General features: G+C 47.6%; 1 protein-coding gene across 7 annotated transcripts in view; it reads right to left on the bottom strand.

Annotated features, from left to right (window-relative positions):
• The window catches only part of MPRIP (myosin phosphatase Rho interacting protein), a 277,723-nt gene that overhangs the window by 132,716 nt on the left and 118,353 nt on the right, over window positions 1–26,654 (bottom strand). For all 7 annotated transcript variants that reach the window (XM_089662965.1, XM_089662962.1, XM_089662960.1 and 4 more), the window contains exon 4: window positions 6,723–6,871. In XM_089662965.1, coding sequence (XP_089519091.1) covers window positions 6,723–6,871 — 149 coding nt within the window. The remainder of the gene's footprint in view (window positions 1–6,722; window positions 6,872–26,654) is intronic.

Here is a 26,654-nt window from a genome sequence, read left to right as displayed (position 1 = left end):
AGTTCAGCCCAACTATAGTTCTGGCAACAGACAGAAAGTCGCTTCTACTGCCGGAACCCATCGCCGCTTACTGTATGCAGCCAATGCAACTACAGTATATCACAGAACACACAGCAGTCGGAGAGTTATTTAATGGAAATCATTTATTTGGGCCAATTTGGCGCTTACACAGGGTGAGTTCTTTTTTGCTCCCAGATTCTGAAAGGAGTTGCTGAGGAAAGAAGGAAAAGAAACTATGTGTGTGTAGTTGGTAGAGCTGCAACTGAAGCGAATCTGTTGTGTGCACGGGCAAATTACAGATTCACTTTATTGACTCCTGAGATGCTTAACCAATTGTGGACATCGGACGAACAACACATCCAAAAAAAACTGCAAATCTGTAGAAAGTCCTGTCCTTCTGCAGCTCCCCACCTCACACTTGCAAGCAAATCTCACCTGTCAAAATGACAGCCGAGAGTTGCTATGTAAATACAGCAGCTGTAAAAAAGAAAAGAAGAAAAAAAAAAAAAGACCTGAGATAGACAAATAATCTCCTATATATTTGATTGATACACTGACTGCATTGGATACATTAAAGTTGTTTGGTAACTGTATAATTTTCTTATATACTTTTAGATTGCCTCGGTGGTTGAAATCTCTTCACAAATATCTCCTGAAGAAGCCTGTGAGGGCGAAACATGTAGGGAGTAACTACAATTATATAATCAAGTTCGAATTTCGGTTCCACACTTGGTACTGAAATTGTTTTTATGTTTCTGTATTTCTTGCTTTGTTTTAAAAATATGAAATAAAATTTTATATATATCCCCTCCCTCCTAGATTGTAAGCTCCAAGGAGCAGGGCCCTCGAACCCCTCATGTATTGTATTGTTACTGTACTGTCTCATGTATTGTCTCCCATTATAATGTACAGCGCTGGGCAAACTGTTGGCGCTATATACTGTATAATAATAATATATCTTTTTATTATGTTTGGTATTCATGTTCATGCACCCTGAAAGTCCCATCCTTTCTATTTAATATAAAATAATCTACTTTGTTTTAGTCATCTGCAGATCAAAAGGATGAGATTCCATCAGCATGTGATGTCACAACGCAACCTGACAAATTAAAAAAAAAACAAAAAAAAACTATTTTTTTTTGTAATGTTCTCTGATTTATCTCCTTATTAACCTTAAAGCAGTTTGTCAGAGCTGGTTGGATACACCTGGACTGGCCCCTCCAACATTGATGAAGAACAGATTTTTGCAAAAATGATGCACTACAGCGAACTCATTGTTAAAGCGGAGCTCCACCCAAAAGGGGAAGTTCCGCTTTAAGGACTGCTCCCCCGCTCCCCATTAAGGATTGGCACCTTTGGGGGGAGCGGGTACCCGAATTTGACAGGTACCCGCTCCCACTTCTGGTCCGATCGCCTAGGCGATTGGAAGCGGAAAGTGTCCTCCCCCCTCCCTTCCTGTAGTCTCTTGGGACATGTGACAGGTCCCAGAAGACTACAGGACCATTCATGAAGCGCAGCGCTACTCGCACATGTGCAGTGGGTACCCGGCTGTGAAGCCACAAGCTGTCACAGCCGGGTGCCCACACTGAAGATGCCGGCCTCCTGGAATACAGGAGGGAGGAGGAGGAGGAGGGGGGGGAGAGGAGGAGGGGGGGGGGAGAGGAGGAGGGGGGGGGGGGGGGAGGAGGAGGGAGGAGGCAAGAATTGTTCTGGTCCATAGGGGTATACAGATGTGAGGAGCTGAAGCGGATCATTTGTGGAGGTTTAGAATCAGGTCAGGTTGACGAGGAACAATAAAGCACAATCACTGTGCAGCACTACTTAAAAGCAAGCAGAGGCTGCCCACAGTCATGGCAAACCATGGCTACCCCGTACGCGTGCGCAGTATCCAGCTATACCCCGTACTCGTGCGCAGTGTCCAGCTATACCCCGTACGCGTGCGCAGTGTCCAGCTATACCCCGTACGCGTGCGCAGTGTCCAGCTATACCCCGTACGCGTGCGCAGTGTCCAGCTATACCCCGTACGCGTGCGCAGTGTCCAGCTATACCCCGTACGCGTGCGCAGTGTCCAGCTATACCCCGTACGCGTGCGCAGTGTCCAGCTATACCCCGTACGCGTGCGCAGTGTCCAGCTATACCCCGTACGCGTGCGCAGTGTCCAGCTATACCCCGTACGTGTGTGCGCAGTGTCCAGCTATACCCCGTACGTGGGTGCGCAGTGTCCAGCTATACCCCGTACGTGTGTGCGCAGTGTCCAGCTATACCCCGTACGTGTGTGCGCAGTGTCCAGCTATACCCCGTACGTGTGTGCGCAGTGTCCAGCTATACCCCGTACGTGTGCGCAGTGTCCAGTTATACCCCGTACGTGTGCGCAGTGTCCAGCTATACCCTGTATGTGTGCGCAGTGTCCAGCTATACCCCAAATGTGTGCGCAGTGTCCAGCTATACCCCGTATGTGTGCGCAGTGTCCAGCTATACCCCGTACGCGTGCGCAGTGTCCAGCTATACCCCGTACGCGTGCGCAGTGTCCAGCTATACCCCGTACGCGTGCGCAGTGTCCAGCTATACCCCGTACGCGTGCGCAGTGTCCAGCTATACCCCGTACGCGTGCGCAGTGTCCAGCTATACCCCGTACGTGTGTGCGCAGTGTCCAGCTATACCCCGTACGTGGGTGCGCAGTGTCCAGCTATACCCCGTACGTGTGTGCGCAGTGTCCAGCTATACCCCGTACGTGTGTGCGCAGTGTCCAGCTATACCCCGTACGTGTGTGCGCAGTGTCCAGCTATACCCCGTACGTGTGCGCAGTGTCCAGTTATACCCCGTACGTGTGCGCAGTGTCCAGCTATACCCTGTATGTGTGCGCAGTGTCCAGCTATACCCCAAATGTGTGCGCAGTGTCCAGCTATACCCCGTATGTGTGCGCAGTGTCCAGCTATACCCCATACGTGTGTGCAGTGTCCAGCTATACCCCGTACGTGTATGCAGTGTTCAGCTTTACCCCGTACGCGTGCGCAGTGTCCAGCTATACCCCGTACGTGTGCGCAGTTGTCCAGCTATACCCTGTACGTGTGCGCAGTGTCCAGCTATACCCTGTACGTGTGCGCAGTGTCCAGCTATACCCTGTACGTGTGCGCAGTGTCCAGCTATACCCCGTACGCGTGCGCAGTGTCCAGCTATACCCCGTACGTGTGCGCAGTGTCCAGCTATACCCCGTACGTGTGCGCAGTGTCCAGCTATACCCCGTATGTGTGCGCAGTGTCCAGCTATACCCCGTATGTGTGCGCAGTGTCCAGCTATACCCTGTACGTGTGCGCAGTGTCCAGCTATACCCTGTACGTGTGCGCAGTGTCCAGCTATACCCCGTACGTGTGCGCAGTGTCCAGCTATACCCCGTACGTGTGCGCAGTGTCCAGCTATACCCAGAAACGGCTTTTGAAGCATTAGCACTGACTGATTAGATAATCCACTATAAAATAAACCTGTAAAAGGATGACAGTTTTCCTTTAAGAAGGATCAAAGGAACCTTTCTTCACAGATGAAATGGAGACGGAGACAGGAAACATGAAAAGGGAAATTTTAAGCAAAAAAAAAAACCCCAGGCACGCTGAAGATTGCATAAAGTGAGGACAAAATGTCAATACAAAATACAGATGGAGGAATATGTTAGAAGCTGCCGCCCGGGCCGGCTGTCACAACGGCTTATAATCTCTCTGGGTGTCTCCCGGGAACAAAGCAGCAGGTACAATGTCCCTATTGTAGGATGTCGGCTCCTGGGTTCAGGTTGGGCCAGATCTTACACACCTGCATTTGCTGCTTCTGGGCTTCTTAAAGGGCACCTGTCAAGAGAAAACTATAGCGGCTGCCTGCTGCTGAACGTTTCTGCTGAAAAGGCGAGTTGCCTGTCATATTGGGTGTCAGATTGATACTCATTGGGTTTACATAATCTTTAAAGCATATCTAAATCCTACAACAAATGTTGATAGTACTGCAGCTTACCAGTCCTTAGATGTGGTGGCCGCATTACTTTTCTTTTTTTAACACACCTTTTTCCTTTTTATTATAAACTGGTGATTCTACTCTTAACACATATCCTGCCCTAGGGTGATAACTGTACTGAGCAGCACTGTTATCATAAAACCAGAGTGTGCTAAGACCACATAACACTGGGTGAAGGACTACATAGCACCTCCCTATCTTCTCTATAACATGGTGAGGTGTTATGTAGTCCACAACGATACCAGATTAAAGAGGAGCTTCATCTTCCCCTGCCAAAAATTAAAAGTCAGCAGCTACCAATACTGTAGCTGCTGACATTTATTACAAAAGAACACTTACCTGTCCAGGGATCCAGCACCGTCGCCACCTAGGTAGGTTCTTCACCTGTCTTTGGGTCCCGGGCCCCGGTAGGTTTACTATTGGAAGTAGGCTGTGATTCCTTGCAGCTTCCCACTGCACATGCACAAGCCACACTGCATTTTGTAAATAGCACATGTCACAGGTCATAAAAGGCTGCGGGTAAAAAGGGGTGGCCGAACTTCTAAGGTGGATCACCTAGGCCAGTGGTGGTGAACCTAAGGCACATGTGCAGCAGTGGGCACGCAGAACCCTCTCTGTCGGCACACGAGCCAAGTCGCTCCAGCACATAGGGGCCATACGCATGCTCAGAAAGGAGTGGCGACACCAGGCGAAGACCTCACGAGCCGCGACTCATCGGAGGTTTTGCATGGCTGGTTAGTACACTGCCAAGGATATATATATTGGACTGGCTGTGAGTTTTAATAAATATGTTTTACTAACACAAGATTTTGCCCCCTTGTGCTGGCGGTCAGTTGAACTTTGCCCCCTTGTGCTGGCGGTCAGTGGAACTTTGCCCCCTTGTGCTGGCGGTCAGTGGAACTTTGGCCCCTTGTGCTGGCGGTCAGTGGAACTTTGCCCCCTTGTGCTGGCGGTCAGTGGAACTTTGCCCCCTTGTGCTGGCGGTCAGTGGAACTTTGCCCCCTTGTGCAGGCGGTCAGTGGAACTTTGCCCCCTTGTGCAGGCGGTCAGTGGAACCTTGACCCCCTTGTGCAGGCAGTCAGTTGAACCTTGCCCCCCTTGTGCAGGCGGTCAGTGGAACTTTGCCCCCTTGTGCTGGCGGTCAGTGGAACTTTGCCCCCTTGTGCTGGCGGTCAGTGGAACTTTGCCCCCTTGTGCTGGCGGTCAGTGGAACTTTGCCCCCTTGTGCTGGTGGTCAGTGGAACTTTGCCCCCTTGTGCTGGTGGTCAGTGGAACTTTGCCCCCTTGTGCTGGTGGTCAGTGGAACTTTGCCCCCTTGTGCTGGTGGTCAGTGGAACTTTGCCCCCTTGTGCTTGTGGTCAGTGGAACTTTGCCCCCTTGTGCTGGTGGTCAGTGGAACTTTGCCCCCTTGTGCTGGTGGTCAGTGGAACTTTGCCCCCTTGTGCTGGTGGTCAGTGGAACTTTGCCCCCTTGTGCTGGTGGTCAGTGGAACTTTGCCCCCTTGTGCTGGTGGTCAGTGTAACTTTTCCCTCTTGTGCAGGTGGTCAGTTGAACCTTGCCCCCTTGTGCAGGTGGTCAGTTGAACCTTGCCCCCTTGTGCAGGTGGTCAGTTGAACCTTGCCCCCTTGTGCAGGTGGTCAGTTGAACCTTGCCCCCTTGTGCAGGTGGTCAGTTGAACCTTGCCCCCTTGTGCAGGTGGTCAGTTGAACCTTGCCCCCTTGTGCTGGTGGTCAGTGGAACTTTGCCCCCTTGTGCTGGTGGTCAGTGGAACTTTGCCCCCTTGTGCTGGTGGTCAGTGGAAACTCTGTTATTGCGTTTTTCTTTGAAGACAAAATATGTTAATGTACGAGTTGTTTTTTTTCTAAACTAAAACTTCAGTATTCAGGTTTAATTGCAGTGTCGGCACTTTGGGATAAATAAGTGGGCTTTGGGTTGCAGTTCGGGCACTCGGTCTCTAAAATGTTCGCCGTCACTTGGTTAGGCAGTTTGGATGGAAGTGGAAGGGGGTATCAACCAAAACTAGGTGCCCTCTCCCACCCCAAAAAAATAAAATAAAATGGTCCAAAAGTAGTAGAGGAGGGAAGGAGGAGGTGAAAAAGCAGACCTAGTTACAGCCCAGAGGCAGACAGTACAGCAAGTTATCAGCTCACAAGATTTCTGGCTGGATTTGTTTGCACAGGTTGATCAGATAAAATAAAACACTTACAGACCCAGTTCACAGATTCGCACAAGAATCGCACTGCATTCCCGTGTAAATCACATGCAATTCTGTGCGGTGAGATTTGAGCTCATCATTTTGTATGGATCAAACTGCATCGCATCCGTCCACCATAGCTGCAGGCACTTTTTTTTACCACACTGTGTTCTGCGTCCTGCTTTCGGGGTGTCTTTAACTTGAGATTGACACCGGCAGCAGATTGGATAAACACAGTGCGATTGCTATGCGGTTTGATGCGGAAAACACAGCGATTCCTGTGCGTTTCCCAGATTGCATCAGTGCGAACCAGGCCTCAATGGTAAATTTACCAGATCAAAAGGAAGCAAATAAGAGAAATTTACTGTTGCCATATACTTTAAAGGCAATGATATGTGCTTGGTCAACATCTGACAGGCATTAGTAGGTCAGCAAGGCAGGAAGAGCTAGTATGGCTGCTGGAGAAGTACAGAGACAAGCAAACCCAAGACAGATAGAAAACAATCCTATACAGTCTTGTGCAGCGACTTACCCATTAATGATTTCTTTGTTCTCGGCCCGGATAAAATGCTCCTCGGGGGTGAGGATGCAGAGAGAGTACTTCTGACCAGTGCGGCTCTCTGCGTCTATAACGTCTGTGCACTGGTTCATGTTGATGGTCCCCTGAGGAAGGGTTGTGGGCTGCAAGAAAACATAAAAAAAACACACTGAGTATATCTCAAGCAAAAAGAAAAAAAACAAAAAAAAAAAGGCAACAAAAGTAACAATCACATGCAATACACAGAAAAGATTTCCGCTGGTATATTATAAAAAGTTTAAAAAGATAAGCCCCACCCCAGGGGTGTGACATCATCACGCGACTATTGCTATCGGTTAGTAATCACTGTGTTCTCCCAGTGGAAATGGCTCTTCCCCACCTGGAGAACAAGACGGCTCCATGGGAGGGTTGTGTTGATGGGGAAATCAAGTGATTTTCTTTCCTGCAACCCATGGTTGCAGGAAAGAAAATCACATCACGTATAGCCTGCCTTAGCCTCATATTGAAAATCCTGCCCTCCTGAACCTTATTCATTCGCTTTATGTATTTCAAAGTTTCAATCACGTCTCCCCTTTCCATTCTTTCCTCCAGACATTTCCTCCATTAAAAACAATAAAAATGGCTTTAGATAAATACACTTTATGGGAGAGGTAGTGCTTCAAACATTTGCTCATCTGTTTGTGTTACTGATTACAGAGTACCGTACAGAAGAAGAAGTAGTATTGTATAGAATGAAAGGTTTCACCCGTGTGTATTACTGCAAAGACAGTAACCCGAATGGAACCTGGTAGGGGCGGTTGGTGTCCTCACACTAAATTACAGGGCAGGTAAACTAGATAAGATTATAAAGAACATCACTACGCAAACTAATAAAGACGAATACGAGGTAATGACCAATTAGAGGCCACCTCAGCACAGTTACTCTGCACCAATCTTCACCACGCCGAGGAGAACGCAGATGATGTGTCTCGCAAACAAGAGTAGAAACCGGGCAAACCGGTTTTATTGAATTGTACCAGATGCTACAAGTCTGTGTCATGCATGAGAGGCGCTATAGAGGGCTGCGCATTCCCGGTGCCTTGTTGTATCACACGATGCCTTGCTTCCAGGAAAAGGTCAATGCTGGGGAAAGCTGCAGTGTGTACAAAGCCTGCGGGGCCGCTCTCTCTCACACTACGGCAGCCAAGAACCGGGCTGTACTCATGCAGACCCACTTGGAAAGGAGACCCGGGCTGAATGACAAAAAGTTCACCCTGTGTAGGGGGGAGTCGAAAAAGAGCAAGAAGGGGGGCGGAGAGCGGGGAATAAAGCCCTCATTATTGTAATCGAAATCACAGGCCTCAGAACACAGGAGATGAAAGGCCGCTGAATGATTCCTGCATACAGGACTCTAGAGAAAGGGCTGCAGGGGGCTTCATTCAGGGGTTCTGTCACCAGAATTAGAAGCCGCAATCTTTACTGAGAAAAATGCTGATTTGACGTCATTTGTAACTGTTGGTTTTTACTGTACTGATAACGGAACAACGAGATACATATTTTGTTAAGAAATATGATACGCTCCCCTGAATGGCCAATGCAGATGTAGACCCTCTGAAAACTGAGTTCAGGTGTCTCCAGTGAAGGGTACTGTTATCACAACAGAGTACAGAGACACTGTACACAATTGGGTCCTTCAAACCTTGTGCTAACAGTTTAGTGAAGGCCCTTTTCTGTTCCAGCATGAATGTATCCCTGTGTACAAAGCCAGTCCAATAAAGACATAGTTTGATGATTTTGGTGTGGAGTAACTTCAGTGTCCTGCACAAAGTCCTGACCGTAATCCTACTGATTACCTTTGGGTTGAACTGGAACAAGTCAAGTCTTCTAATCTAACATCTCAAAGACATGGTTTGAGGAGTTTGTTGTGGAGGAACTAGTGTCCTGCACAAAGTCCTGACTTCAACCCTACTGAACACCTTTGGGATGAACTGGAACAAGCCAAATCTTCTCACCCAACATCATCATAAAGACATGGTTTGAGGAGTTTGTTGAGGGGAAACTAGTGTCCTGCACAAAGTACTGACCTCAACCCTACTGAACACCTTTGGGAGGAACTGGAACAAACCAAGTCTTCTCATCCAACATCTCCACAAAGACACGATTTGATGAATTTCCTGACCGTAATCCTACCGATTACCTTTGTGTTGAACTGGAACAAATCAAGTCTTCTAATCTAACATCTCAAAGACATGGTTTGAGGAGTTTGTTGTGGAGGAACTAGTGTCCTGCACAAAGTCCTGACTTCAACCCTACTGAACATCTTTGGGATGAACTGGAACAAGCCAAATCTTCTCAAACCATGTCTTTATGGTGATGTTGGGTGAGAAGATTTGGCTTGTTCCAGTTCATCCCAAAGGTGTTCAGCAGGGTTGAAGTCAGGACTTTGTTCAGGACACTAGTTCCTCCACAACAAACTCCTCAAACCATGTCTTTATGGTGATGCTGGGTGAGGAGTTTGGTGTGGAAGAACTAGTGTCGTGCACAAAGTCCTGACTTCAACCCTACTGAACACCTTTGGGATGAACTGGAACAAACCAAATCTTCTCACCCAACATCACCATAAAGACATGGTTTGAGGAGTTTGTTGAGGGGAAACTAGTGTCCTGCACAAAGTACTGACCTCAACCCTACTGAACACCTTTGGGAGGAACTGGAACAAACCAAGTCTTCTCATCCAACATCTCCACAAAGACACGATTTGATGAATTTGGTGTGGTGGAACTCGAGCGTCCTGCACAAAGTCTTGACCTCAACCCTTCTGAACATATTTGGGTTGAATTGCAATGCCGATTGCGAGCCTGGTCTTTTCATCCAACATCAGTACCTGACCTCACAAATGTTCTCTTGGCTGAGTGGGCTCTCATTCTTGTAGATGCACTGAGCCTGATAAACTATTTTTTTCCCACCGTTTTATTGCACTCGTGAGATTAGCTCTATTATTATTATACAGGATTTATATGGCGCCAACAGTTTGCTCAGCACTTTACAATATAACGGGAGACAATACAGCAACAATACAGTTCAATACAAAAGGGTTAGGGGGGTCCTGATCCTGGGAGCTTACAATCTAAGAGGGAGGGGACTCTATGAAAACAGACCTTTTGTTAACCAGCTTGCATGAAAAATTTCTAAAAATCATACTATACAGCAGCAGTATAATTTTTCAAGAAAGTTCCACCTTTCATCATTAAAAAAGCCATCCTTGATCTACAGTCTAGTGACTTTGCCTAGGCCAGGATGATGTCATCAGTTTGCTACAGGCAGGAGGAAAAATGTCCTCAGTCTACTCTCCGGAAGTGACCAGACTGCCACGTTGTAACTTTGTATTAAGCAACAAGGTGAGAGGTTGCAGCTGGGGCTGATATGTCTCAGACATTTGTGAACACACAAAGAACAGTATGGGCACCAGGATTTTTATGATCGTGACTGAACATCTCAGTCCAGGAAGTATATGGTGACCCTGGATGATGCCTGAACAAAGATGGAGAGGACAAAAAAAAAAAAAATAAAAAAAAATAAAAAAAAAAAAAGGATGTAAGCATTGTAAGGAGGAGTTTTTTGATCTCTGTGAGGGGTAGTAGATACCTGGTATGTCCACATTACTTAGAATACATACGTTTAATATGAAAACATATAGTTCCAATGCTAGGTGGTCCATGTAAACCACAGATGGAAGTGGATCCATCACTTCTACGGATGCCCCAAAAGGGTGTGGCCCCATGTTTCTCAGGCTCTGCTGTCCTACATGTGGGCCCAGGACCGGTGTCGCTGGGTATAGGTGCATGGGGGGCAATGAACTTCCATTTGCTAATATCCCCCCACTAGTAAGAACCTGAAAGGAATGTGTTTTATCACTTCCAGTTTCAGCCTGCTCATTTAATCTGGGGGACGGTAAAAGCACTTTTACTTACCTGACCCTCCGCTCTTGGCAGTGGACTGTCTCTCAGGAACCTCACATCCAATGCAGGGCTTTAGTCACTGCATGGTTCCTGATGATTCAGAGGGCATCAGACGGCCGGAAAAAAAAAGAGAAAAGGCTGCAGGACTGGCCTATCAGCATGTAAGAGCCTGCAGGAGCAGAGGATCAGGTAAGTAAAACTGCTTTACTCGGTCCCCTTGACATAAATGAGCAGTTAACGCATAACTAAAGGCAAAACTTTTTTTTTTCCGTTTGGGATAGAATGGAGAGGGACTAGAACCCCTGTCATGTTTTTATTACAGTCTGTGCCCCTGTAAGGACGATTCACCCTCTGTCATGTTTACCATCATCACTGAAAGTAAAAGAAAGTCCCACATTTTGAGTTGTCCCCAGAAAAGTAATGGAGTGGAAATTTTTCAATGGGGACACTGGTTCTGGTGACCTGGGGTTTCCCAAGGAACTCCCTAATTTGAGAGATTTTCTCACTTCCTGTTTTGGCTATGGGACAGGAAGTGAAGGGAAATCTCAGCAATGGGACACAGATGGCAAAAAATAAACTGACAGGGGTTATAGCCTTTCCTCACTATTTGCAAAATGAAAAAAAGAAAAAGTTTTGTCCTACTTTAATGCTTGTAGTGTGGACCAAGCCCTGCTGCGAGGAGGACTTTTACTTTTCCCTGAGTTCAGTTTGAAATCCATAAAGGACTGATCATTGGGGAGCTAAAGCTTATGTCCAGCCAAAACATTTTTTTCTTAGTTTTGAATACAGGGAAGGAGTGAATCCATATTAGCAGTATAAAAAAAAACAAAAAAAAAACATATCTGTGTTTTTGTTAAAGAAAAGAGATCTCCCCTCATTTCCTGTTCTGTTTCATCAAACAGGAAGTGAAGGGAACTCTCCATCAGCACAGAGATGAAAATGCTTTTAGCAGAGCGGACCCCCTGCTGTCAGGTTTATTTTTGCATCTCTATCCCATTTTTAGATTTTGTTTCTCACTTCCTGTCTCATGAAACCATTGTCACCAGGACAGGAAGTGATGGTAAATTTCTCAAAGGCTTCATGTACACGAGCAGCTCCTAAACTCGAGTTTAGGAGCTTTTGGCATTTTTTTTTGCCAAAGCTCCTAAACTCAACTCCATAGAAGCCTGTGTGTCCGTGTACACGTAGGCTTTTAGCAGAGTTTAGGAGCTGCCGCGTTTAGGTGAGGTTTCAATGTCCCTCTCCAGAACGCAGAAGAATTGCGTCAAAGATAGGAACGCTTTGACCGTAGGAAACCACAAAACGCAGCACCACCGGCGGTCAGGGTAGGCTCGTGTACATGAAGCCAAACGGAACCCCCAGATTGTAGCAACTCCTGTATTTGAATCCCCATTCTAGCCAAAGCAATTACAAAACCTTTTTGCCTTGACATACACTAGTTAGATTTTTTTTCCACCTTTGAGGCCAAATACCCATTCCTAAGGTGTATTCATATTTAAAGGGGGAAGCCAAAGTCACGTCACCACGTCCTGGTAAATGACACAGCTGGGTTTATACATGAAAACTGGAAGATGTGAGGAGCACAAGTAGCACATAAATCAAGTTCCAGAACGAGCCCAGGAGAGCCCAGGACCATTGGGGATCTGAAGTTGGCACAGAAAATGCCAGTTCTACATGGATTTATGAACGGTCTGTTTTCACTACAAACCAGTAAGCTGCCAGCAAGCAATCTCCTCTGTGATTTTCTTATAATATATGACACCCCTGGGCTACCACTATGTTTCCTTAGGCACAGTCACAGGACAGAGGGGTTATTATTGCTATGGAAATGCAGAGCGACTGGAGCTTCTCCAGCAACAAGAGGTCTACAACAGGCCAGCTGGTAAACAGTGTACAGGACACCTCACCAAGGAGACCCAGAGATTGATGGACGACATCAGGGCAGGAAAGTTCACCTTGACTCAAAATAAGAATAAGGGCAAGAAAGTTCAGGGCAGGTCAAAAGAAAATATGCTGCAGGTGACCCCACATCATTTTCTTGTCTCTGTGTTGAACCTACGGGGTCACTGGAGACTAGTCAAATTTCTGGGGCATGGGGGTACTAAAGTCCTATTCTGGAAAAAATACCAGCCCTAGAATTTGTTTGCTATTAATCACATCAAGTCCAATTTTTACACACTAGGTTGGTAAAATTCTGTGTAAGCAGCAACCCTAGTCAGACCCTTATGGTTTCCAGGGAATGCATAGGCTGTTTTCCCATTATTGAACGCAGTAGTGCCAACATTGAGGAGTCCTTGAAATAACTTTCCAGTCTCAGGGAACCCCTAATAATTACTACATCTAGATTTCCCAGTACATTAGCATGATGGTCATTGGGAAGAATGCTCTTTACATTGGTGGTCAGTGGGAAGAATGCGCCTTACATTGGTGGTCAGTGGGAAGAATGCTCCTTACATTGGTGATCAGTGGGAAGAATGTGCCTTACATTGGTGGTCAGTGGGAAGAATGCTCCTTACATTGGTGGTCAGTGGGAAGAATGCGCCTTACATTGGTGGTCAGTGGGAAGAATGCTTCTTACATTGGTGGTCAGTGGGAAGAATGTGCCTTACATTGGTGGCCAGCGGGAAGAATGTGCCTTACATTGGTGGCCAGCAGGAAGAATGTTCCTTACATTAGTGGCCAGCAGGAAGAATGTTCCTTATGTTGGTGGTCAGTGGGAAGAATGTTCTTTACATTGGTGGCCACTGGGAAGAATGCTCCTTACATTGGTGATCAGTGGGAAGAATGCTCTTTACATTGGTGGTCAGTGGGAAGAATGCGCCTTACATTGGTGGTCAGTGGGAAGAATGCGCCTTACATTGGTGGTCAGTGGGAAGAATGCTCCTTACATTGGTGATCAGTGGGAAAAATGCTCTTTACATTGGTGGTCAGTGGGAAGAATGCGCCTTACATTGGTGGTCAGTGGGAAGAATGCTCCTTACATTGGTGGTCAGTAGGAAGAATGTGCCTTATTGGTGGCCAGCGGGAAGAATGTGCCTTACATTGGTGGCCAGCAGGAAGAATGTTCCTTACATTAGTGGCCAGCAGGAAGAATGTTCCTTATGTTGGTGGTCAGTGGGAAGAATGTTCTTTACATTGGTGGCCACTGGGAAGAATGCTCATGACAGTGGTGGTCAGTGAGAAGAATGCTTTTTACATTGCTGGTCATTGAGAAGAATTCCTCCTTACAGATAGCTAAAGCGATCATTGGTGTCAGTGGGAGGAATAGTACCCCGTTGCTGATGACAGTAGCAGGAATTATGCTCCATAGCTAGTGTCAGTGGGAGGAATAGTGTCTTGTATTAGAAATAAAGAAAAAACGTCCCACGGGTCAAAAAAAGGCAAACAAAGGGCAGTATTTGGGCCTTGGGCCGCAGTTTCGAGACCACTGATCTAAAGCACTGCTGCCTCTGACTGTTGGTCTCACAGGATTTGGAGTAGGATTTAGTAATGTCATCACTGTGATGCTCACTGTTCTCTGCTGGAGAGGAAGCTGTACCTGAGGAACTGTAGTACGAGGATCTTCCTTGCTCCTGCTTTATTCATTCTATGGATCTGTGCTGACTCCACCTCACCTGCCGCTCCCTGAATATTTCCCCACCAGTCTTTAGTTAGGCAGCTTCAATATGAGAAGGCAAAAGCCCTGTTCCTCTCCTAAGATGACTGCCTCCGCACAGAGATACAGTGCTAACCAAGGCATGGTAAGTCGGTATTGGGGAAAAGATCAGCTGTAGGCAACAACTAGTTCTTTGCCCTCTGCTTGACATTTGTGGGCACCACTTCCAGAGTTCAAGTCCAGTTCTACTGCGTGCATTGCTATCAGGAACATACACCGTGTGAACAGTTTGGATGGAAGTCCATTACCTAACCAGTACACTTTTGAGTTTTAGAAGAAAAGCACAGTGCCTGCAAGCATCCCAAGACCAACTGATGAAAGGCCACAGTGTTCTCATTACCAGTTGATCAAAATAAAGTTTTACAACAGTCTCATTTAACCGAAGTCAATCTACCGATCCACCTTTTTCGAACATGGAGGACAGCGCACAAATCAAACTCTACATGCTGGGCACAGATTGGGAGCCCAAGAACGGACAACTAGAAGCAGACGTAAAAAAAAAAAAAAAAAAAAAATTACCGGGAACCACTTTCTGACATTGACATTGTTTGACAGGTCAATATCATAAATAGCCTCAGTATATATCAGGAGTATTCATAGGAATATAATTTTTTAAAGAATGCTTGTAGCCTTGGGCTTTACAAGTGAAAAACAGGTGAAAGTAGATGTCAACCCTGACTGATCGGCATTTATCTTTCACTTCCTCCGTTACATATTGGTGCTGCCAATCTCCTGAAACCTCTTTCCAGCCATTTCCGGTCTACATGCACTTGTTGCAAGTCCTTGCCCAAGGCAGGGTTCAGGATGGTGATAACTGTGGAACATGCCTGTGTAATGGGTGACGGCAGGGCCTGCTTGTAGTGTACTGTGGAAGCCGATGTGACAGGGTGACAACACAGTTTATAGAACAGATAGTATCTATGCAGTGCCAAACTTGCCTCTTTCCCTCTACCACTAGCTCTTACAGTATCAGGCGCATGCCCAGGAACACATCCCTGCTCAGCTGTTCTGCTAGTCAAGTAGAGATGAAGGGGCTGCACACTGATGTCATCACCAATGAAATACTCCCCTGTCCATAACCCACCCAACACGTTTTACCCCACAAAGAGCTTAATCATGGTGAGGGTGACAATACAGTATTTGGGAAGTAGGGACAGAGCACTGTTACCCTATAACAGGAAGTACCTAAATAAGGGCCTGCATAGGATAACTAGGTAATATTTTGATAAAAGCTGCAGATTTAAAATGGCTCAGGACGGCTTTTGATAAGCTATTCAAATAAACCCAAGTTTAGTCACCCCAAGTTTAGTCAAAATGTTTAAAAAAAAAAAAAAAAAAAGCACAAGGGACATTGCTAAATGTGTCCCTTGGTGGTTTCATTGAAATATTCTGTCCTCTGATACCCTAACTCCCAACCACCATAATCTTTCCGTGTTGAGGGGTTAATAGAGCTTAGGGACCTGTCATAAGCACCTATCAAGAGTTCCGACCATGCCCACTCTTTTCATCCCCTCTCCACCATTCGCAGAAACTGTAATATAGCTTCCATGAATGAAATTCAATCTGTGAATGGAGGAGGTGGACCTTCTATTCATCCACCCATCCTCTAGTCATAGAGCACTTTTTAGTCACGGAAGCTATAGTACAGCTTCTATGAATGGAGGAAGGGTGAGGACAGGACTGGTATAGTCAGCAAGCTTGATGAGTGCAAATGTTAGGTTCCTCATCTCTACACTGGAAGATTATGGCGGCAGGTATGGGGTGGGGGGGGGGAATCAAAGGAAGGAACATCTCAACTAAAGCACCAGCCAGCAACACAAGGGATAGTTCTCATTGACAGTAAGTAATGTCCCTTCTGCAGATTTTTTTTTTATTTTAAATCCTTGAACAAAAGTAGAAATTAAAGACATGAGATTGTAGTGGCTGGCTGTATACTAGCTGCAACAGTCTGCTAAAATGACAACTGACATACTGCCATGGACAGGAAAATGACACGCTGAGTTGTGTGACCCAACTCAAGGGTCGTCCAAAAGCTGTTTCCATTGCTCAGTATGTCTCCAACTTGCAACACTGGAAGATAAATCTGAAATGTAAAAATAAACCTAAAATGTAAAACTCTTAAATGACGTTCTGGAGAAGCGGAACGGGGCTTGACCTTCCACTGACTGCTGTCCAAAGCACCAGATGGAAGACATCCTTGTGACATGCACTAAGGAGGACATCTTCATGGTTCCTCCTTCTATATTGGAGGCATCCTTGTGACATCCAATAAGGAGGACCTCTTCATGGTTCCTCCTTCTATAGCGGAGGCATCCTTGTGACATCCATTAAGGAGGACCTCTTCATGGTTCCTCCTTCTATAGCGGAGGCATCCTTGTGACATCCATTAAGGAGGACCTCTTCATGGTTCCTCCTTCTATAGCGGAGGCATCCTTGTCACTTCCATTGAGGACCTCTTCATGGTTCCACTTCCTATAATGGAGATGTTATTGTGAAATCCATTGAGGAGGACCTCTTCATGGTTCCTCCTTCTATAGCGGAGGCATCCTTGTCACTTCCATTGAGGACCTCTTCATGGTTCCACTTCCTATAATGGAGATGTTATTGTGACATCCATTGAGGAGGACCTCTTCATGGTTCCTCCTTCTATAGTGCTTCGTCCACATTGCTGAACTGTCAAATTAAGGTAGACCAATCTTTATTTGTAACAAAATGAGAATGAACTCCAACATTTCACTGCAGAGTCAGGGTTAACTTCTTTTTCTCCTTAATTTCCCCAAAACAAATGCCTTGGGAGAAGAACGTAATTGGAACACGACCTTATACCCAAAATAACTAATCTGTCTGCTTCATGCAGCATACAAAAAATGTAAGATTCCACCAAGCGAGCGGGGTCTGTCTGTGCCCATATATGGATATGATGTGAGAGACACGGCTCCCAACTCCATCTCATACACTCGCTTTCTAGCAAATCGCTTCGCGGCCTTTCAGCGTCACCGGCTGTGGTAATCGCAAGCTTGCCCGATTAACCTTCTCGAGAGCTGGGCCTGTCTCAGCTGAATTCTGCCTACGAAGGCGGTCGCTCTTACATTTTTAGAAAACTCATTTCAGATTTTCTAGCAAAGAGGGAAAAGTTAACACTTTATGCGGAATCCAAACTTCTAAAGATCAAACTACTTGACGCCAAAAAATCCACTTTCAATGAAAATGCCAAAATAGAAAAGCCGCAGTTACCAATATTCCTGTTAAAAAGTTTCAAAACTTTTCTACCCGCACTAGGTCTGCAGAACTCCTGATCTGAGTGCTTATTTCAAGTCAGGGGTGTAGATTATAACTGAAGCCAAATGATCAGTATGAAAGGCCAGGAAACAAGCATTTCTGAAGAATATCAACAATGGAAACCCTTTCCTTTCTATCATGGAGGGTCCTTTAGATCTGTGTGTGCAAGAAGTGATCATACTTTTAAGCTTCATGCAGGGGCCATACAGCATGCCTGTGTGATGACATTCCCGGGACCCACCACCGCGTACAGCCGCCACATGGTTGTGTACTGGGGGTTGCGTAAAGCACCGGCATGCACACGAACATTTGCCCTGAACACAGATAGTGTGCATTTAGGGCATATACAAGTGCTGCAGTGCCGATACTTCAGCTGCCCCCCCAACTCTAAACCCGAGAACTGAGCAGTCACATGACCTCTGATCGATCAGCTCTCCCCTCCACTCTGAGCAGAGAGCGGTGACTGTCAGTCGCTGGTTCTCTGCTCTGCCCTTCCGGCACTCACTGGAGCACTAGGCTGTGGAGGAGGCGGGAGCTGCTGGCGCAGGCTCTCAATGGCTCGCTGATAGGCTGAACCAGCTGCTGGTCAGGGATCTGGGTGGATCCTGACAATATAGTCAGGATCCTCCCAGAGCCTGGAGTGGGTCTGTGACGTCAGCAGATAGCAGACTTTAGCCCACTGTTGACTAATTCTGGGTCACAGAAGGGCACAAGTAAAGTCTAGTACACATGATTAGAAAATCGGGCGCACAATTATTCACTTTTTTTTCCATGTCTTTGTCCCATGTTGTAAACGAGAATGCCTAATATGGTATGAAAATTCTGGACTGAGCGAGGACAACATCCTATGTACCCAGCTATGGTCTGTCTAGTTTATGAGCAAAGTGTGTTTCCGAAGCGGGGACTTCTTCATTCAACGTCTGCTTTTGATCGCAGTGGAAGTGGGAACAGGAACCTGTCAAATTGGGGTCCCTTCTCCGTCCCTGCTCCCCAAAGGTGCCAAGCACTTCCGCGAGGTAGTACTAGGGTTGTTGGTTCAAATTCCAACCACAGCATCTCCTGCCTGGAGTTTGCATGTTCTCCCTGTACGGGTTTCCTCCAAAGACATGCTGGTCGGTTAATTGGCTCCTGTCTAAATTGACCCTAGTATGTGTATGTATGAATGTGAGTTAGGGACCTTAGATTTTCTCTCTCTCGACGTGAGTGTTCCCATGCAGACTTTATTTGCATACGGAACACCCTGGGTAATGCTCACATATGATGAAGAGTCTTCAGGATTGAAAGGGGCGGACCAGGGACAGTCAGGATGAGGAGGAAAGTGCTAGATGATAACCCCTTGAGGGTTAAGGACTGATGTGAATGCAAGGAGGATAAAAATTGATGATTTAAAAAAAAATTATTAAAAAAAAAAAAAGTTAAAACATCGTGTTTTTTAAATTTAATTTGGGTTTTTCTTTTATTTAAATAAGATTTTTTTGATTATCAAAATTTATTTTGATAAAATGCTTTAGGAGTAAAAAAAATCTATCTAAATACAGTTTTCTATTTAAGATACATTAATGATTTAGTTTATTCAGCAGGAAATGGAGCTTAGTTATGTACCATGAGGCTGTATATTCTGCAATATTTACATTTTTGGTAAACTCATTCGATGAATCCGAGCTCTGCAAGCTGGGGTGACCTGCAGTGCATTGATACATTCACACAACTTCACAGTAACCATGAGAAAAAACATGAAATAAAAATTTGAGTCGTTCTCCAGCTATGTGTGACTAAACTAAAATCGGTTCTGAGATCGAGGTTTTACTAACCTGACAGCTTATTATTCTAGAAAGAAAACCTTAATTTGGATTGTAAATATTAAAGATTCTAACTACCAGCAAGAATGAGTCGGATTCCTTACATTTAAAGAGCACCTGTCATTTCAGATCCATTATGGCAGCGCCTGTTAGCGGCCATCCAGTCACCTGCAGCCGTCACGTCCCTCGCCTTGTTGTGTCCCTGCCGCATCACCAGCCGTCCCATTAAAATGAATGGGACTGTCGGGGAGTCAACAGCGGGTCAGAGGAGGAGCTGCTGCGGGACAGAGATGACAGTTGGTCTTTAATCACAAGCCTTCCGGGCACTTATACCCCCTTCCTGCCCAGGCCAATTTCCAGCTTTCAGCGCTGTCGCACTTTGAATGACAATTGCGCGGTCATGCAACACTGTACCCATATGAAATTTTTATCATTTTCTTGTGACAGATAGCGCTTTCTTTTGGTGGTATTTAATCACCTCTGGGTTTTTTATTTTTTCTTAAACCAAAAACCACTGAAAATTTTGAAAGAAAAATGTTTTTTCTTAGTTTTTGTTATAAAATTTTGTAAATAAGTGATTTTTCTCCTTCACTGATGTGCGTTAATGAGGCTGCAGTGATGGGCACTGATAGGCTGCACTGATAAGCACTGATAGGTGGCAATGATGAGGAGGCACTGGTAGGTGGCACTGATGGGCATTGACAGGCATCACTGATGGGCACTGAAAGGCAGCAGTGATACATGGCACTGATAGGCAGCTCTGATAGGCGGCACTGACACTGAAAGACAGCTCAGATGGGCACTGATATGTGGCATTGATGTGCACTGGTAGGCACTGATATGTGGCATTGATGTGGCACTGATGGGCACTGACAGGTGGCACTGCTGGGGCTACACTGATCATCAGGGCACACTGATCATCAGTGCCCTGATGATCAGTGTAGATGTCCCCTCCACAGAAAGCAGATTACCGGCTCTCCTCTCCTCTGTCAGCATGACAGCTCGAGAGGAGAGAAATGCCGATAACCGGCATTTCCCCGTTTACATGTGATCAGCTGTGATTGGACACAGCTGATCACATGACCGAGCCGACATCTTCGGCTCTTTCCGTGATCGGTGATCCGCTCTGTCCGAGGGACACAGCACACCACTGATCGCCGAGCGCTCCCTGAGCCGCGCATGCGTGGTGAGAAAGGGAGGATGTCATATGACGTCCTCCCAGAACGAGAGAACCGCCTTGCGTCCGTCATATTACTATGTGGCGGGCGGGAGGTGGTTAAAAATGATGATTCAAATTGAGCCTTTTCACTAGTGATTAAAATCAAATGCACCGTGTGTGAATGTACAATATATGTGAAAGCTCTGCGTAAATTGACAGTGCTATACAAGTACCTGTAATAAATACATTATTAACGGGGATCGGGGGCCAGTAGAACTTCTGCTTTTGGGTGGAGCTCCACTTTAAGTGCACTCCTATGACCCACAATTGAAGTATGACCAGCAAAGCTTTGGCTATACTTTTTCATGTCAGCAATAGACTGCAGCCATCATATATCATTTTTGATTTTGCCACTTTAGGCAGGCACACTCCAAGGGCCGGAATCAGTCATTCGTCAGCCTCGGTGAAAGGACAACATCTTATCTGCTTGCCCTTTAAATGGTGGTAATGGAGCCTCGGCTGTGTTGGTACACAGAGGATGAATGGCAGAGAATACGGGTCGGATCAATGACATGCAGGTATGCGCTGCAGGTATGAAACAGGACAAACCTGTGGGGAGAGATGTCAGCACCAGGTCTAACGTGCAAAACAAAACGGCTCTGTGTGTTTACACTCCCAGCTATGCGCAGAGCATGCAGGCGGGAGCCCTGTATTCATATCCCCGACCCCCCCCCAGCACAAGACATTCCCACATCCAGAGCACAATGACACATTCATAGCACCGTAATCTTCTGGCTGCGTTTGTTCATGGTACAAGCTGCCGCCTGCTACACCTGAGCAGCGATATGGACATGGCTCAGTATCTACAACACAGTACAGGACAGGGCCGTGTTACTCAGTCTTGCACAGTTGTACCGTCCTGTCCTGAACTGAAATGGATTACTCTGATTACACTGCACACTGTGAGCGTCTCACAATGTGCATTAGAAGCTGCAAATCAGACCTAATCTCTTTTTGCTGCTGGAGGACATCCGGTATCATCAAGAGAGAGGAGGGGAGGGAAAGAGAGAGGGGGGGGTAGGGGGAGAGATAGAGGAGGGGGGGAGAGGTAGAGGAGGGGGGAGAGATAGAGGGGGGGAGAGACAGAGGAGGGGGGAGGGAGAGAGAGACAGAGGAGGGGGGAGGGAGAGAGAGACAGAGGAGGGGGGAGGGAGAGAGAGACAGAGGAGGGGGGAGGGAGAGAGAGACAGAGGAGGGGGGAGGGAGAGAGAGACAGAGGAGGGGGGAGGGAGAGAGAGACAGAGGAGGGGGGAGGGAGAGAGAGACAGAGGAGGGGGGAGGGAGAGAGAGACATCGGAGGGGGGAGGGAGAGAGAGACATCGGAGGGGGGAGGGAGAGAGAGACATCGGAGGGGGGAGGGAGAGAGAGACATCGGAGGGGGGAGGGAGAGAGAGACATCGGAGGGGGGAGGGAGAGAGAGACATCGGAGGGGGGAGGGAGAGAGAGACATCGGAGGGGGGAGGGAGAGAGAGACATCGGAGGGGGGAGGGAGAGAGAGACATCGGAGGGGGGAGGGAGAGAGAGACATCGGAGGGGGGAGGGAGAGAGAGACATCGGAGGGGGGAGGGAGAGAGAGACATCGGAGGGGGGAGGGAGAGAGAGACATCGGAGGGGGGAGGGAGAGAGAGATAGAGGAGGGGGGAGGGAGAGAGAGATAGAGGAGGGGGAGGGGGAGAGAGAGGGAGGGGGAGAGAGATAGAGGAGGGGGAGGGGGAGAGAGAGGGGGGGGAGAGAGAGGGGGGGAGGGAGAGAGAGGGGGGGAGGGAGAGAGAGGGGGGGGAGGGAGAGAGAGGGGGGGAGAGAGATAGAGGGGGGGAGGGAGAGAGAGGGGGGGAGAGAGATAGAGGGGGGGAGAGAGATAGAGGGGGGGGAGAGAGATAGAGGGGGGGGAGAGATAGAGGGGGGGGAGAGATAGAGGGGGGGGGGAGATAGAGGGGGGGAGAGATAGAGGGGGAGAGATAGAGGGGGGGGGAGGAAGAGAGAGGGATAGAGGAGGGGGGAGGGGGAGGGAGAGGGAGAGGGGGAGAGAGGAGGGGGAAGGGGAGAGAGGAGGGGGAAGGGGAGAGAGGAGGGGGAGAGAGGGGGGGAGGGGAGGGGGGAGGAGGGGAGGGGAGAGAGAGGAGGGGGAAGGGGAGAGAGAGGAGGGGGGAGGGGAGAGAGAGGAGGGGAGAGGGGAGAGAGAGGAGGGGAGAGAGAGGAGGGGAGAGAGAGGAGGGGAGAGAGAGATGGGGGGATGGGGGGAGAGAGAGATGGGGGGGATGGGGGGAGAGAGAGATGGAGGGGGGAGGGGGGAGGAGGGAGGAGGAGGGGGGAGGAGGGAGGAGGAGGGGGGAGGAGGGAGGAGGAGGGAGGAGGAGGGAGGAGGAGGGAGGAGGAGGGAGGAGGGGGAGAAGGGGGAGAAGGGGGAGAAGGGGGAGGAGGGGGAGAAGGGGGAGGAGGGGGAGAAGGGGGAGAAGGGGGAGGAGGGGGAGGAGGGGGAGATATTGAAAAGTCCACTTCCAGCAGATGAGAGAAGAGACGGCACAGTTGGGAGTCACGTCCTTGCCTTCAGTCCACCATTGTCTGGAATTGCTCACTTACATGTTCAGATTTTCATTTCCCTCCCAAATCCAACCTCAGATGCTTTACACAGCAATCTGCTGATCAGTTACATTTTCTTTTTCTCCTGCGTTCCAGTGTGTGGGCGCAACTCCAGGCTCCATAGAGGTGAATGGGAGAGCCATGACTATGCCCCTTACCAATTTACAGCTGCTGTTGAAATTCAGATCTCGCATGCACCACCGTCCAGGACCTGCTGTACAAAGCAGATGGAGGCGGCCATAAGGTGAAGAATGGAAACGTGGGATGCCGGAACGCAGGGACTGGATGCTTTTTCTGGGTGTGTGCGGTGCTGCAAATGCCTGAACACTGATGATCCGCACAAAGATTTATCACTAGTAAGTGCATTTCACTGACATGGACATAATCGGCTCGGTGTACAAAGATCTGGATTATCTACATCTGTATTGATTACAAAACCACAGATTTCATCCAAAAATAAAAGAAATGCCATTACTTGTCAGACAGGAATGTGTGAACATCAGCCTTTGGTTGTTCGGTAACAAAGCTGTATATTACTGGCAACTTGCTTGTACCTACCTTCAACCTGACAATTCAGCCCACACTGGCTCACAAGGCTAGCTCTCTGCCTAGATTGATGTCTGGGGGATTACGGGAGGACAATCTATCAGTTGCCTCACACTAGCAGCATCTGAAAATACAGACAATCATTTGCTCTGATATAGGCTGGCTATACACTATATAATCTGATGGAACAATCGCATTTAGATCTGCCATCAATTATGTAGTGCAAGAGTCTGCCTGACTGGCTACAACCTGAATGGACTGTTAAAGTGGAATTCAAGTCATAACTTAAAGTGTTACTAAACCCACAACAGTACAATCCGTCTGTATATGCAGTAATGCATGCTGGTTATACTCACTGTGGAACCTAAGGGGTTAATCCTCCGCATTGTATAAAAAGGCTGTTTGATCCTGTCTTCTCTAATCCTCCCCTTCTACTGTCCCCAATCCATCTGCCATAATTAGAGCAGCAGTGGCAAGTTTGCACATGCTCAGTTTGGTGTGTATTGATATAGAATTGCTTTTTTATCTTGGGAGGATGCATGTGATCGGCACAGGGCCAAACAGCAAGTCCAGACAGAGGGTCAGGGGTCCTGCAGCCTCATAGGACAGTCAGAGGAGGATGAAAACTCCTTCTCCCAAGATTAACCATTGCTCTGCTGGACACTGATAGAAGTCACATGACTGCTATATACTGCTGATGAGAAAAGGTATTTAGCAGTTTATATTTACTAAAATAATTGCATTTCCATGTTGTGTGTGCTGTGGGGGACCAGATATAGTGAATGCGGGGTCCGGGGAGACCAGATATAGTGAATGCAGGGTCCGGGGAGACCAGATATAGTGAATGCAGGGTCCGAGGAGACCGGATATAGTGAATGCAGGGTCCGGGGAGACCGGATATAGTGAATGCAGGGTCCGGGGAGACCGGATATAGTGAATGCAGGGTCCGGGGAGACCGGATATAGTGAATGCAGGGTCCGGGGAGACCGGATATAGTGAATGCAGGGTCCGGGGAGACCGGATATAGTGAATGCAGGGTCCGGGGAGACCGGATATAGTGAATGCAGGGTCCGGGGAGACCGGATATAGTGAATGCAGGGTCCGGGGAGACCAGATATAGTGAATGCAGGGTCCGGGGAGACCGGATATAGTGAATGCAGGGTCCGGGGAGACCGGATATAGTGAATGCAGGGTCCGGGGAGACCGGATATAGTGAATGCAGGGTCCGGGGGGGACCAGATATAGTGAATGCAGGGTCCGGGGAGACCGGATATAATGCATGCAGGGTCCGGGGAGACCGGATATAGTGAATGCAGGGTCCGGGGAGACCAGATATAGTGAATGCAGGGTCCGGGGAGACCAGATATAATGAATGCAGGGTCCGGGGAGACCGGATATAGTGAATGAAGGGTCCAGGGAGACCGGATATAGTGACTGCAGGGTCCGGGGGAGACCAGATATAGTGAATGCAGGGTCCGGGGAGACCGGATATAATGCATGCAGGGTCCGGGGAGACTGGATATAATGCATGCAGGGTCCGGGGAGACCGGATATAATGAATACAGGGTCCAGGGAAACCGGATATAATGAATGCAGGGTCCGGGGGAGACCAGATATAGTGAATGCAGGGTCCGGGGAGACCAGATATAATGAATGCAGGGTCCGGGGAGACCGGATATAGTGAATGAAGGGTCCAGGGAGACTGGATATAGTGAATGTAGGGTCCGGGGAGACCGGATATAGTGAATGAAGGGTCCAGGGAGACCGGATATAGTGAATGCAGGGTCCGGGGAGACCGGATATAGTGAATGAAGGGTCCAGGGAGACCTGATATAGTGACTGCAGGGTCCTGAGTTTAGTAACACTTTAAGGCTAAACCTACTCCCACCCCCATTGTAAACCTATTCTATCTAACCCGTGTTGTTGAATTCCCTGTAAAGAAGAGATCTGTATCCGTACCTATTCTGAAGCAGCTTCGGTCCAGTCCCAGGATCAGCTGTCAGTGGTGGCTTCTGTGTGCAGGAGGAGCAGCCGACAACGAATGCCCCGTAGTAAGTCTATATGGGTGGCATCATTTGCCAGGCATTTCCAAGCCGCTGTCAGCTTTCTCTCCTGCACACAGAAGCCGCTGCTGGAGACCGGACTACAGCAGCTTCAGAATAGGTAAGGACACACATCTTTTTTTAGAGGGCTAGATAGAATATTCTTAGTTTGGGGGTGGGAGTAGGTTTAGCTGAGGAGTGGAATACCACTTTAAGGTTCGTATTCAAACAGTTTAAAGCTAAAAGGAAATTGTATAGAGGTTGTACAATCTCATTGTATATTGTATGACCAGCTGATCCCCTTAAAAAGGTCTCCTCGGACAAAACGCATTGGGGCAGGGCTTGTGTGGACGTCATCAAGCCGTCAGACTGGCCGGCATCTATATCGTTCATTGCTTTTTGAACATTGTATTATGGGAGCACCTTTCTTTTAGTTAAACAAATGATGCAGTTTTACACTATGGGGCATTTGTGATTCTTGTTTTACTGGTGTTGAGCTACGTTCCTTGCTGGTGAGCCCTCTGGTTTCTATCCTCCTGTCTGTATGCTGGGTTGCGGCTGACCGTTCACTTGCGACACTGAGGGTTTACAAGACCTCCTCTATAACCAGCCTGCTACAGAAGATAGGGAGCCAATGCCACTTGTTGTTAGGCCTCTTAATACCTTTTTTGAAAGGTTACCTGCAAAGGACGAAGCCCTAAGAAGAAGTTGTAAATTGCCTATGTAGTATTTACACCAGTCTTTCTCAACCTTTTCAACACAGAGGAACCCCTAAAATAGCTTTTCGGTCTCGAAACCTCTGCTAAAAATGAGTAAATCCACAACTTATGGTGCACTAGTGTGATGATCAGTGGGAAGAATGCTTCTT

The sequence above is a fragment of the Staurois parvus genome, unplaced genomic scaffold, assembly GCF_062004578.1.
Source record: "Staurois parvus isolate SC_StPar_1 unplaced genomic scaffold, SC_StPar_1.0 ptg001591l, whole genome shotgun sequence".
NCBI lineage: Eukaryota > Metazoa > Chordata > Amphibia > Anura > Ranidae > Staurois > Staurois parvus.
This window is presented reverse-complemented; position numbering and strand designations above follow the sequence as displayed.